This window comes from Pan paniscus, chromosome 13, assembly GCF_029289425.2.
Source record: "Pan paniscus chromosome 13, NHGRI_mPanPan1-v2.0_pri, whole genome shotgun sequence".
In the NCBI taxonomy this organism is placed as follows: domain Eukaryota; kingdom Metazoa; phylum Chordata; class Mammalia; order Primates; family Hominidae; genus Pan; species Pan paniscus.
Window position 1 is genome coordinate 73,315,779 of NC_073262.2, and position 15,251 is coordinate 73,331,029.

Consider the following 15,251-nt stretch of genomic DNA (forward strand, 5'->3'; position numbering starts at 1 on the left):
TTAGAAGTGATACCATTTAAGCTATCTCTGGAAGACAGATATCTCTGGAAACTTGTCTCAGCAGTTACTACTATTGTGGGAATGAGATTGGGTGTGGAAAAAAGACAAACTTTTCACTGCTTAACTTATTTGAACATTAGGTTCATTTATTACCTTTTCAAAAAGTAACTCTAAAAGAAACATACTATTTTAAAAGTTGCCTAATAGAATGGAAATATTTATGACTTTATTGTTAAGTGCGGGGCGGGGGGGGGGGGGGGGGGGCGGGGCGGGGAGCCATAACCCAAATTAAATGAATGAATGAATTTTTTAGTTAAAAAAAAAGAATACATATTCCTATAAAGATATTGAAAGGACAGTAATAAAAAATACTAAGGAACTTTGTTTTTAGAGACTGATTTCATCTACCTCTTTGAAACACCTCTGGACAGTTTCCCCAAAGGTATCCCAGGATAGGAAAGACCCTCTTCCTATTGGAAGCCTGGACAAAAACATCCCAATTAACAGTCTGAGAACAAAAGAATAGGTCACATAGATGGAAGAGATCTTAATGAGAATGGTGAATAGTCAGTATTCACTCATTCACTCATTCATTCATTCATTCATTCTTCATTCATTCGTCATTTGTTGAGAGTGTGCCAGGCTCTGAGCTATTGGTTTCAGGGGAAGTTATTGCCACCTCCTTAACTAATAAGTAGAAAATTCCACATAGACAATTTATAACTCCAGCATCTTCCACAGGCACTAATTTAACTCAGGGATGTTTTCTTTGTAGCAGTTTTGCAATTTTGAAGAAGATTGTTCATGACATAACATGGCAAGTGGGAAAATTTGTAGCTTTCCTTTCATCTTAAAAAGCAGGATCTGAATTACATGCACCCCAGGAGAAAAATCTCTCTTTCTAGTTGTGTGTGTATGTGTTTTACAAAAGCCCACTGAATTCCTTAGTTCCTCCTGAAGTTAGACTTGGTGAAGTGAAAACTTATGAAAATGTCTCAGCAAAAGTACAAGCATCATAATAGAGGCCATGACCTAGGCCCTGGGATTTTGAATCAAGAATCTTGAGTTATAGCTTAGGGACCTAAGCTCCTTGAGCCTCAGACCTCTCAGATATAAAAGCAAGGAGCCAGACCACAGAGAATTTTCCTCCATGACATGACTTAAATTTGGAAATCTGAGCTACCAGGGCATACTTCCCTGTCTCCAATAACCTGAGGATCTGTTAGGCTCTGAGCATTCCTGAAATAGTCCATGCCTCAAGGCATATTAGGGACAAGGGGATTACAATACATTTCTTCATTTTTAAGGTGATGTAGATTATTGGTAGACTTTCTGCTGATATGGTTCTTATTGGGAAGGAAAGATTTAATATGGTCAAGCACAATGGTTCTTAACCTTGACTACACAGTAGAACCACCTAAAGAGATTTGAAAAAAAAAAAAATCCATGTCCAGGCTTTGACCCGGGCATTAGTATTTTAAAAGTTGAACAACTGGTATGCTAAAAAATACTCTCAGTTGGACTTCAAAAACCTGAATTCTCATTTGGGCTTTGCCTCTAACTGTATAATCTCTTAGTCTCACTATGCCTCTGTTATCTCTTTAGGGTTATTTGGCCTTGCTAAAATGAGATGAAGTAAACAAAAAGTACTTTGCAAAACAAGAGTTGCTATATAAAAATGAAATGGTTAGGGGAAGAGACAGAGAGCCAGAAAAGACAGGTCATGTCTTCAGAAGCTATTTCATGGGAGTATCCACTGGAGTACTATGCGCATGGTCAACCCTCATTGAGAAGAAAGATTGTCTAGCTGACAGCTGGGTTACTGTCACCTGCAAATGCCCTGAGAACCTTGGTCAGAGGAGTGACGCACCTTTCTTTATGCACAGAGTTGGCAGAGCTCTGTAAATTAATTGCACAACTCTAATCCTATTTAAATGCCCCAGGGGTATAGCTTATAACCTCATATAGGATTTGCCATCTGTAAATCTAGAACACTGAACACTCTGTTTGCTTAAAGGGGATGTTTCATTTGGCAAATGAACCTGAGAACGCCTCATCCACAAAATGGCAATCAGATCAGCAATCACACAGCTCAGAAAGTATCCATACCTGATGAAGGACCACAGGAGGGTGCCAGGGACTATAGCTCTCCCAGGATATTCTCTCCCTTTCTTCCCAGGACCCCTGTGCGTTGCCTGCCCATTCCTCAGGAGCCAAGAACACATTCTGCCCCACCAAGCTGGGGAATACGTGGGCTGCATGCTCCATCCTGCCCTTCCTTGCAGTTGTCCTTCACTTCCTTCAAGCTTGCTAGGAAATTTACCAGAACTGGCATATCTGTAGCAGGTGATGAAAATGGAAACATTAAGTTTTAGAGGACAGTGTAGGAGGGGGCATGTGTAGCCAAAATAGCTGCAACTCAGCAAGTCAAATGGAGTAGAAGACATTTTCTTCTTCATCTCTGAAACCTTGGAAGACGACAAAAGCCTCATTTGTGACTTACGACTGTGCATGAATTAGGGTTGCCAGATTTAACAAATAGAAATGCAGTACACTCAGCTAGATTTGAATCTCAAATAACCAATCATTTTTTAATATGTCTTAAATATTTCATGGATGTAATAAAGAATTATTGGTTGTTTATCTGAAATTCAAATCTATCTAACTGTGTGTCTTTTTTTTTTTTTCTTTTTTGAGATGAAGTCTCACTCTTGTCACCCAGGCTGGAGTGCAATGATGCGATCTCAGCTCACTGCAACCTTCACCTCCCAGGTTCAAGTGATTCTCCTGCTTCAGCCTCCCCAGTAGCTGGAATTACAGGTGCACACCACCACACACAGCTAATTTTTGTATTTTAAGTAAAGACAGGGTTTCACCTTGTTGGCCAGGCTGGTTTCGAACTCCTGACCTCAGGCCATCAGCCCACCTCGGCCTCCCAAAGTGCTGGGATTACAGGCGTGAGCCACTGCTCCCAGCTGAGCCACCGCACCCAGCCATGTCCTCCATTTCATCTGGCAACTCTAGCTTGAGTATACCGGCATGTTCAATAAAGAGAAAAGAAAAATTAAATTTACAAACCAGTTGTTTGAATTTATGTGACAGATTGACTGAATTCAGCTATTTGTCTCTCACCAAGGGCTTGGGCACATGTGCAGCCACAGTGTGACAGTTTGGGATTAGGAAGTAAGGAGTATGCATTTGCCAGTGCTCCTGAAATGCTATCCAGATTTCTTCCATTTTCTGACAGATTTAGCTCCAGTTTATTATAAAGTTCTATAACAATTCGGAAGAGAAAGATGTGTTAAAATTCTCAAATATGAAATCAGAAGGTGCAGGGCAGGGGGTTGGGGGGAGGTGCAAAGATTCTTGAAAAGGAAAGAGACCTACGTTAAATGCAAACTGGTATTCATAACATAATATACCTTTAAAAGCCCAGTAAGGAGGTAGTTGCCAATGTACGACAAAGTGGGGAGTTTGGTTTGTCTCATGGGCATCTATGCGAGGTAGAAATAAGCCACTTTGAGAATATGAGCATTATGGTCCTCAAAGTAAAAACTCACATTCTAATGTGAATATTCAGGCCGGGGTCAGTGGCTCACGCCTGTAATCCCAACACTTTAGGAAGCCAAGGCAGGTGGACTGCTTGAGGTCAGGAGTTCGAGACCAGCCTGGCCAACATGGTGAAACCCCATCTCTACTAAAAATACAAAAAATTAGCCAGGCACAGTGGTGGGTGCCTGTAATCCTAGCTACTCAAGAGACTGAGGGAGGAGAATCGCTTGAACCCCGGTGGAGGTTGCAGTGAACTGAGATCGTGCCACTGTACTCCAGCCTGGGTGACAGAGCAAGGCTCCGTCTCAAAAAAAAAAAAAAAAAAAAAAAAAAGTGAATGTTCAAACTTGAGTTGCCCAGTTTCTCTACATAAACTAATCAAACGAACTAGGTAACTATCTGATAACCATACTGTTTTATATCTTAATGCAAACTGACTGGCCCAAAATCCAAAAGACAGGGTTCAAGTTTTCACTCTGCCGCTTACAAATTTAGCCTTTTCTGGTTATACTTTCTTCATATATGCAAAGAACTAACAATTTTGGTACTATGTGCCTTATTGATTTTTTAGTATTTAAATTTTCAAGGGAAAAATCATGATAAACTTCTTAATGCATGTACATGCATAGATTTAGTCAATGTGCTATATGTTATTTTGTATTTTACTTCTTTTTCCAAGTTTTGAATTTTCTTCTGTCAACATCATACACATTTATCGCCGCTTTGTCAGTGACTCAAGATATGAAACAATTTTTATATCTGAGTTAATTTCTTCTCGATTATTAAATATGTATCATGTTTCTAGCTTTTTTACTGCTATAAAAGTGTTATGGCTGGGCACGGTGGCTCATGCCTGTAATCCCAGCACTTAGGGAGGCTGAGGCAGGTGGATCACCTGAGGTCGGGAGTTCGAGACCAGCCTGACCGACATGGAGAAACCCCATCTCTACTAAAAATACAAAATTAGCCGGGTGTGGCGGCACATGCCTGTAATCCCAGCTACTAGGGAGGCTGAGGAAGGAGAATCGCTTGAACCTGGGAGGCGGAGGTTGCGGTGAGCCGAGATTACGCCATTGCACTCCAGCCTGGGCAAGAAGAGCGAAACTCTGTCTCAAAAAAAAAAAAAAAAAAAAAAAAAGTGTTATGTCTGTCTGTCTTCATACAAATTGGGTTTTTTTTTCTTTTGGTTTACTTCATTGCAACGTATTCCTTGGAACAAGTTGCTTAGTTCTGGGGGTTTTTTCTGGGTTTTTTTCTTTTTTTGGAGACCAAGTGTCACTCTATTACCCAGGCTGGAGTACAGAGGCGCGATCTCGGCTCACTGCAACCCCTGCCTTCTGAACTCAAGGGATCCTCCTTTCTCAGCCTCCGGAGTAGTTGGGACCATAGGTGCATGCCAACATGCCTGGCTAATTTTTTGTATTTTTTGTAGAGATGGCGCTTTGCCATGTTGCCTGGGCTGCTCTCGAACTCCTGAGCTCAAGCAATCTGCCCGCCTAGGCCTCCCAAAGTGTTGGGATTACCGGCGTGAGCCACCGTGCCCGGCCAGCTCTGTTTATGGCCAAGTTGCACTTCAGGAGGCAGGGAACCTGTGGATTCTCCTGTTTCTCTGGGGCCCCTCCCACATTGTCTTTTAACCTTATGGTGTATGAATTAATAGAGAAGCAGTAATAATTGTTAAATTGAAGCTGTTCGTCAGGATAGTTCAACATTTTTCAGTATCTCGTTTTCTAACTATATTTCTCTGTCTCTCGCCTCAGCCTTTCCACATTATGGATGTAACTTTTATGGGTATATATCTTTTAATTGTTTTTATCTTTCTGTTGTACTTCCTTTCATCTTAGTTTTGTTACTGTCCATCATATGGAACGTTTTACTTTAATATAATTAAATGCATGCATGTCACTAACGTCTTCTTATACAGCTGAGATACTCCATTTCTTTCTAAAGTTTTTTGGAGAATGTTTAAAATTCTCAACTATATAACTCATCTCGAATTTATTGTGGCCTGTGAGAATCAAGAAATGTATTGAGAAGAGTAAAGGATTTAGAATTTTAAAAACTAAACAATTTGAGTCCAACAGCACTAGCTTAAACGGCTTTAAAGAAGTCACTTAACATCTTAAGACAGTGTCCTCTACTAGATTGAAAACAGGGACTTTGTCTTATTTCTCTTCATATTTTCCACAAAATCCAGCAAAGTACACTGTATATAGGATAAATGTTAATATGTCTGTATTTAAGTTATATTTTTGCATATTGCCATTAAATTGTTCCAATAGCATTTATTAAACAATGGTCTACTTCCCAATTATTTATTCGGTTGCTTACAATGGATCATTGTATCAGTGACACTCAGATTTCTTCCAATGGCAAAGCACCTGGAAGTTACAGCATTCTTTGCAGAACATTGTGAAATATGGAAAAATTAAACTTAAAATAATGAAAATTAAAATTTGATGCTAAATCAGATAACTAGCTTATACCAGATTCTAGTATAGTGTAGAAACCATAAGATTAGACACCAACAGTTGTTTTTAAGTAATGGGAGAAATATTAAAATTAAGAACAGTCTATCCAATAACTTAATTCTTTATAAGAATCAGGAAAAAAATAAAAGCCAATGAAACAGCAAGTTCGTCAAGAACAAAAGTTGAAAATCATATCGTATATAAAGCATTACCAGTTGAGACAATATAAATAAAAACCTCTGATAAAATGTAAACACTATATAAATATGAAGTCCAGCTGAACTAGGCTGAACTCTAGTTGAACCCAAAAACTTCTTAAGATCAGTCTTTTGAGTTACCATGGACGGAATTCCTGCCGTATTAGAAAGTCTAAGGGAGAGTGGATGTCAGACCTCCAGAGCATACTTCACACCAGCAGACTGACCTAAGGACACTTCTCTTCATTGATCTATAAATCAGAAAGGAGATGACACAAAAGGGACTCACAGCTTCACATTCTACCATATTGCAGAGTATGGACTTCACAAAGCAAACGAGGAGGAGGTATGTTGGAACCATCAGAAAGAACCGCTGTGTTCTTTGTGTTCTGAGGACTTTGCCAGCACAACAGGCTAGATTCCTGTGCTCTGCACAGTGATCATGAAGAGCTGGATGAGAATGTCTGTTAAGGCTGTTGGACCTTCTGCAAGCAACATTGTTTTGCTATGCTAATTAATATGTTTTCATTGAGGCCAGACATGGTGGCTCATGCCTGTAATCTCAGCACTTTGGGAAGCTGAGCTGGGCAGATGACTTGAGGTCAGGAGTTCGAGACCAGGCTGGGCAACATGACGAAACCCCATCTCTATTAAAAATACAAAAAATTAGCTGGGTGTAGTGGTGTCTGCCTGTAATCTTAGCTACCTGGGAGGCTAAGGCAGGAGCATCGCTTGAGGCGGAGGCTACAGTGAGCTGAGATCGTGCCACTGCACTCTAGCCTGGGTGACAGAATGAGACTCTGTCTCAAAAAATATGTATATATATTATATTCTATATAATATATTAAATATATATTATATTCTATATAATATATTAAATATATATTATATTCTATATAATATATTATATAGAATATAATATATTCTATGTATTCTATAATATTCTATATAATATATATTATATATTATGTAGAATATTATAATATATTCTATATTATATATAGAATATATTCTATATGTTTATATTCTATATATTATATATGAAATAGTATATAAAATATAATATATATTATATAAAATATAATATATATTATATAAAATATAATATATATTATATAAAATAATATATTATATATTATATATAAAATATAATATATTATATAAAATATAAATATATATTATATATAAAATATAATATATATTATATATAAAATATAAATATATATTATATAAAATATATACTATATAAAAATATATAAAATATAAAATATATATTACATATAAAATATATATATTACATATAAAATATATAATATATAATATATATATTTTTTCATCGAACTTACTTTTACTTAAACCTTTGACTTTAAAAAACGTTTCTTCTTAAGAAAGGCAATATCTTATAAGCTGGGCACGGTGGCTCATGCCTGTAATCCCAGCACTTTAGGAGGCCGAGGAGGGCAGATCACTTGAGGCTAGGAGTTCGAGACCAGCCTGGCCAACATGATGAAACCCCATCTCTACAAAAAATACAAAAATTTGCTGGGTGTGGTGGTGCACACCTGTAATCCCAGCTACTTGGGAGGCTGAGGCAGGAGAATAGCTTGAACCTGGGAGGTAGAAATTGCAGTGAGCCAAGATCACACCACTGCACTCCAGCCTGGGCAACAGTGAGACTATCTCAAAAAAAAAAAAAGGACCATATGCTATAGTGTAAAAAAACAAAACAAAACACCTATTGGAACAAGAAGTAAGAAATCTAGGGTTGGGTACCCACCTGGCCACTTGATCTGAGATGAGCCATTCAATTTTATGGGCCTCAGTTTCTCTTCTGAAAAAAAAATGGGTATTTAGAGTGGATGGATGTGATAGTGTTTTTTTTGTTTTTTTTTTTGTTTGTTTTTTTTGAGACAGAGTCTCACTCTGTCACCCAGGCTGGAGTGCAGTGGCGCAATCTCGGCTTACTGCAACCTCTGCCTCCCGGGTTCAAGTGATTCTCCTGCCTCAGCCTCTCAAGCAGCTGGGACTACAGGCGCCCGCCACCACGCCCAGCTAATTTTTGTATTTTCAGTAGAGATGGGGTTTCACCATGTTGGCCAGGCTGGGTTCTGATAGTCTTGTCCAAATATAGATTTGTCCCAATTCAAGAAAAATCAAGATACAAAACTTTATACTTAGGGAACAAATATTTTGCTATTAATAATGGACCTTGCTAAGTCACTCTCTACTTTAAAAATTCCCCCAGAATTTTTTTAAATCGTGGAAATCTCTGGTGAAGTTAAAATATGATACCAAGTAAAATCTCCAACTCTTTTTAATGAATAGTTTATAATAAACACTCTGTCCTCCAGGATAGTGATAGCTTTTCTCTAAACAACAACATTCATGGACAATATTCTATGACAGAGGTGTGTGTGTCTATGTGTGTGTTGCCAAGAAATTAGAACTGCTGAATCCTGATTCAGATATAGAGCCAAAAGGACAGTAGATCCAAAAAATCATTTGCTTGGAAGGGAAATGAATTATGACTTTTTTTTTTTTTTTTTTTTTTTTTGAGATGGAGTCTTGCCCTGTTGCCCAGGCTGGAGTGCAGTGGCACGATCTTGGCTCACTGCAACTTCCACCTCCCGGGTTCAAGCTATTCTCCTGTCTCAGCCTCCCGAGTAGCTGGGATCACAGGTGTGCACCTCCACACCCAGCTAATTTTTGTGTTTTTAGTAGAGACGGGGTTTCACCATGTTGGCTAGGCTGGTCTCGAACTCCTGACCTCATGATCCACCCGCCTCAGCCTCCCAAAGTGCTGGGATTACAGACGTGAGCCACTGCGCCCAGCCATGAATTATGACTTCTTCTGACTCGTGGTTTCTTAATCTCCAGGGCACTCTTGGTCCAGGGTTCTGAAATCAGGACAAACAGGGAGAGACTGCTTCATGTAATCGTGCAATCATCCTTTCTCCTTCTCTTTTACACTACCTCCAAAGACTGCATGCATCAGTGGTATTGTTCAAAGCATTTCAGTAAATTTTAGCTCAAGCCATTTCCCCCCCGACAAAATGTATCCCACCAAAAGGTTTGCTTCTCATCTCCCCAGGAGTATGTGTGCTCCAGATGTTTTTGAACTCTCACTGCAGGATGTGGTGCAAACAATCCCAGATTACTTTGGTTGTCCTAACATAGTCATCCCACTAAGGGCACCCTACTCTATAAATGCTGACCACCAACTTATACTTCACCAATGTGGAAACAACAACTTGCTTTCTGTCACCCTGGACTGCTGATTCAGATCAGAAAGCTGAATGCAAAGTTACAGACAGTGGCCCTTGTTTACACTTAGCAATCTGTGTGTATTTTTTAGGATGGCATTTCTCCTAATATTAGTAAAGCTTTTAATATGCCCATTAAAATAGGACACAGTTTCTACTAAGTGCATTTATGTGAAGAGCCATTTTTCACTTAATTTTCCCAACACCTCGGACAGTTTACAGCAAAGTGTTGCTCTTTTTTCAGGTTCAGAAAATGGTCTTGCACAGAACATCGAACACCTCGCCGACGATGTCAGCAGCCCAAAATGCTGAGTAGCCCTGAGGACACCATGTACTATAACCAGTTAAATGTGAGTTCAAAGTGGCCATAAAGCTGTTTCACTGGCTTTGTTTCCAGTTAATAATTCTGTTATTACTACCTGTTCCAGCCCCTGCAGCCCCACCCCCACCCTCATGCTCTCGTCTTGAACATGTGCTTAGGCTCTTTATCTGTTGCTTTCATGTCAGGATGTCTGCCTTCACGGTGAATAATTGATGTGGTTTATCAAAGACGAGCAAGATGCATGCTTCATCAGGCTCACTTGAGCCCTTTGATCAAAAAAATTATGCTGTGACTTCTGATATTATCAGCATCTGCTTGCATTCAACACAAAATCACTTTGAATTAAAAATTAACGACTTGCTGCTTTGCTTTGACTGTGTGTTCTTGGCCCTCTCCACAGGGAACTCTAGAATATCAAGGGAGCAAGAGGAAGCCAAGAAAACTTGGGTAAATATCTGTCTTCTTAGTTCTAAGCAACTGTAAACAGAAGGGGTCCTTTGTGATATTACAGAAAATGCAAAACTTTCCAGAGAGGCTTCTAAAAATATGCAATCCAGATATTGCCACTCTTATTGACATTGGAAATTACTTTTCACAGTAGCAAGTATACAAAACTTGAATCTATTCTGTCCAAAAAGGTTGAAATTGTCACCTAAGGGCAAATGTTATTTCTCATAATTATTCCAGGGAATTGTACTTTCTTCATAATTAGAGACATGTAGTGGGTTATATAAAACTCTCCTTCCACAAATAAGAGCACTCTACGAAGCACAAATAGGCCACTTCCTCCACATTATCCTACCCCTGGGCCTTAAAAACATGGACAAGGAGAAACATGCCCAACTGGTTAGATAGAGGATAGTAAGGAATTTGTCATTCATTTGATAGTTAGCATCTCAATTGAGAATAGCAATGAAGTACATAATGGTAATAATTAGAGAATTGGGGGAGGTCAGGAGGAAAACTTTCTCATCTAGAGGGAACCAGATGGAGACAGAGTTCAATCCCATAAAGCAAGTTGCAATATGACCACAACTTCCAGACACCACAAAACTGGACCCACTATCAGTGCACGACCCAAAGGTGAAGGGCTTTGTAGATCAGACCCTGGTACCTCTGTACTGGGAGACCCTGAGCTACCTAGGAGCTGTCCTTCCCCTCCAGTGTTGGACCCCAACCCTGTTCCAGCTACTCACATGACTTTAGCTGCACCAGTGATGACTGTAACATTTGTTTTATTTTTTGTTGAAAATCCTGTTGTTTTCTTTGTTGCAGCCAAATCAAAGTACTTGATGGGGAAGATGAATATTACAAATCTCTGTCACCAGTGGACTGTATCCCTGAGGAGAACAACTCAGCCCACCCTTCCTTTTTTTCTTCATCCTCAAAAGGAGACTCTTTTGCTCAACATTAAATTGTGCTTCCTAACCCTAAATCTGTCCAGAGTAGGAACATTCATGGTAATCGACTGTCTGTCATTGCATAAGAAAGCACTGATATGGGGTCAGCTTCTTTGGACATATGGTCCATGCCTGAACCTTACTGAACCACTTGCAGATTCCAAAACATCTTATCCTATCTCTACCACTCTCCCACATGTGTTGTGCAGCCTGAGCTGGGCACTCCCTTCCTTTCTCATCCCATGGGGCCCTGTGGGACACTGAGAACACCTTTACAATAGTTTAAACAGTCATTCATGCCCCCAGTGTCTAGGAAGATAACAAACAGTCTCACCCCAGTCTAATCATGGACACTGATAATATTGCTTGATTTTTCCTATCAAGTTACTTTTCAATCCATTCAGAATCTGCCCCAGTGGAGACCTAGGAGTTCCTTTCCTGCACTCTTCTCCACCCTCCCACCTTTGCTGGGCTTTTCTATCACTCCCACCTCCCCCAGAGTCAGGGCTCCATTGCTGAGTGCCCCATCCTGGAGGATTGGCCCCAAGATCTCCTAGAACAGGATAATTGCCTGTGTTTAGGCAGATAGGCCTAAATCTTTCAGATTCTTTCTACAAGGCAAATAACCCCTCTCTTGTTGATTATGATGCTGAGAAAGCCTCTGTCTCTTTATTTCACCTTGCCAAGACACCCACACTACTTTAGTGATGAAAAGAAAGGAATGAGAGGGAAAGTTTGGACCTGTCACTTCGGTGACAGGGAAAGTCCAGGTCACTTTATTCTGTAACTCTCCATTCACTGGTCAAATAACTCCATGAGGCTATCAGTGGCTACAGTGGAAGGACCTGATCTTGTCCATCTTTGTGTGCACAGAGCCTAGCACAGGGCTTGGTAGAGGGGATATCTAGTGAATGGAGAATACATGGAGAAACTTAACTAAGTTACACAAGCATATCTGACAGGAATGTTACTTTCAATTGTATGTTACATATGATTAGTCACTTTTCATACACTATAACCTCTGATTTTTCACTCAAGTTTGGGCTAATTATATTGTAATGATGTTAGATAATACTCAACATGATTCAGTATGACAAACTTTTTTGAGCACCTACTTTATATAAAACATGACAAATTGCTGTGTGATGTAATCAAAAACAAAGAAGCCCTATAAGACCATTTCTCTAGAACAGATGTTCTTAATATTTTTCTTACTCTAAAATGTGTGGTAGATAGTATACAAGAAAAGCCGGGTGCGGTGGCTCAGGCCTGTAATCCCAGCGCTTTGGGAGGCCAAGATGGGCGGATCATGAGGTCAGGAGTTCGAGACCAGCCTGACCAACATGGTGAAACCCCGTCTCTACTAAAAAAAAAAAAAAATACAAAAATTAGCCCAGCATGGTGGCGCATACCTGTAATCCCAGTTACTCAGGAGGCTGACGCAGGAGAATCACTTGAACCCGGGAAGCAAAGGTTGCAGTTAGCTGAGAGCGCACCACTGCACTCCAGCCTGGGCGACAGGGCAAGACTCTGTCTCAAAAAAAAAAAAAAAAGATAGTATGCAAGAAGATACCTAAATTTTGAGAGAAATAACCTTGAAGAAAATCTTGTTATCAGAGTTTTGAAAGGGAGCACATTAATAGGCCTTTTATGAAGATAATGAAATGAGGTATTTAAAGATCTCAGAAATTGTAATTTTACAAGTAAAATAAATATAGCCAATTTTTCAATAGCCGAACTTCACCCAAAAGGTAATGTTTATAAGTAGAGCAGAAAAAATGCAGATAAATTTTATTTTATTGTTTAAAAAATAATGTGTAGAATATATAAATTTTTCATGTTACTATTAATATATGAGTGCTTTTGGAAGTTTCACTTTTGTCATTGATTGTCTACTTTTGGTTTGATAATATTAGCTGCTTTTCAAATTGTTGAATGGAAATGTTCATAACTCCCTGCTTGTCCGTGCACAATGTAATTCTAAACCTGGCTTGTTTCTCATTTAAATATATCTATAAATAAACTTAAAAAGAAAACAGAAGTAATTGTGGAATCATAATCCAGAAGCTCTGCATAGTTAAGTCATTAATACAGCTGTACTCCTAAGAGTACTTTAGAAATGATGTTCACTTTCAGTCACAGTATAGAGAAGACAGACTGTAGACATTATTCTTGGGCTAGTCACAGTACCAAAACTCAAAAAGCAATTCTTTTTTTTTTTTTTTTTTTGAGACGGAGTTTCACTCTTGTTTCCCAGGCTGGAGTGCAATGGTGTGATCTCGGCTCACTGCAACCTCCACCTCCCAGGTTCAAGAGATTCTCCTGCCTCAGCCTCCCTAATAGCTTGGACTACAGGCATGTGCCACCATGCCCAGCTAATTTTGCATTTTTAGTAGAGACGGGGTTTTTCCATGTTGGTCAGGCTGGTCTCGAACTCCCGACCTCAGGTAATCCGCCCGACTTGGCCTCCCAAAGTGCTGAGATCACAGGCGTGAGCCACTGTGCCCGGCCTCAAAAAGCAATTCTTAAACCAAGCAGATGAGAATGATGCAACCTGGAATCTTGTAACTTTTATTAGATTTATCAAAGTAATATGCACGTGACAAAAATCAAATAGTCCAGAGGGTTTATAGTGGAGAGCAGTCTTCTTCTCCATGTGCCTCTCTCCAGGAAGCAATCATTGTTTAAAATTATTTCTAATTCTTCTAATGGTTGCTAGCATGCCTCTGCATAATTTGCTTCTATCTTCTTGATTTGTCATTTTAGACAATATTTAATCTCCCCCTTATGAAAAATGTAGATTTGGCCTGGCACGGTGGCTCATGCCTGTAATCCCAGCACTTTGGGAGGCCGAGGCAGGTGGATTCCCCGAGGTCGGGAGTTCAAGACCAGCCTGGCCAACATGGAGAAACCCCGTCTCTACTAAAAATACAAAATTAGCCAGGCATGGTGGCACATGCCTGTAATCCCAGCTACTAGGGAGGCTGAGGCAGGAGAATCGCTTGAACCTGGGAGGTGGAGGTTGCAGCGAGCCAAGATCGCGCCACTGTACTCCAGCCTGGGCAACAGAGCGAGACTCTATCTCAAAAAAAAATAAAAATAAGTAAAATAAGAAAACCAGCAGACTGAACAATGTCAAGTCAAACAGAAATGATTCTGGGAGTAGAACATTTTTTAAAAGTTCCACTGCAGATATTTAGTGTTCACATTTTGAGCTGCTGCTTCTTCCATTTTGGTCATTTGCAGATATGCCTTCATCTACTTTTTTAAAACTTTTTCTTTTTTTCTTTTTTTTTTTTTTTTTGAGACAGAGAGTCTTGCTCTGTCACTCCAGCTGCAGTGCAGTGGCGCAATCACAGCTCACTGCAACCTCTGCCTCCCGGGTTCAAGCAATTCTTGTGCCTCAGCCTCCTGAGTAGCTGGGATTACAGCCATATACCACCACACCCAGCTAATTTTTCTATTTTTAGTAGAGATGGGTTTTTGCCATGTTGCCCAGGCTGGTCTCAAACTCCTGGCCTCAAGCAGTCCACCTGCCTTAGCTTCCCAAAGTGTTGGGATTACAGGTGTGAGCCACTGCACCCGGCCCAAACTTTCTTTTCAAATATAATACATATCCAGAAAAGGGCACAAATCAGAAGACTGAGCTCAATAAATTATCAGAAAATCAACGCCCATGTAACCATCTTCCCGTCTAGAACAGAGCATTGTTAGCACCTAGAAGCCTCTCTCCAGGCTCTTGCCAATTACCACTCCTGTCTGTGCCTCCCCAAAGATAAACATTCTCATGACTTTATTGGTAAACACTTCCTTGATTGTCTTTATAGTTTTATACTTACATGCATTCCTAAACACTATAGTTAGGTTTTGCCTCATAATTAGGTTTGGAGAACTTTATATAAATGGAATCCTACAGTAAATAATTTTTTAGCTCTTGTTTCATTCAATGTTGCATTTGCAAGGTTCATCTATGTCATGGAATGTAAATGTAGTTTGCTCATTTTCATGTCTGTGTAGTATTCTAGTAGAAGAATATGACATAATTG

At 39.6% G+C, this 15,251-nt stretch overlaps 1 protein-coding gene across 1 annotated transcript in view; it reads left to right on the top strand.

The window, feature by feature from the left end:
* The window catches only part of MYO3B (myosin IIIB), a 482,619-nt gene extending 469,378 nt beyond the window's left edge, over positions 1-13,241 (top strand). Inside the window, exons 33-35 of the mRNA XM_063595441.1 lie at positions 9,728-9,833; positions 10,206-10,252; positions 11,081-13,241. Coding sequence (XP_063451511.1) covers positions 9,728-9,795 — 68 coding nt within the window. The 3' untranslated portion in view covers positions 9,796-9,833; positions 10,206-10,252; positions 11,081-13,241. The remainder of the gene's footprint in view (positions 1-9,727; positions 9,834-10,205; positions 10,253-11,080) is intronic.
* Positions 13,242-15,251: the final 2,010 nt, after the last annotated feature.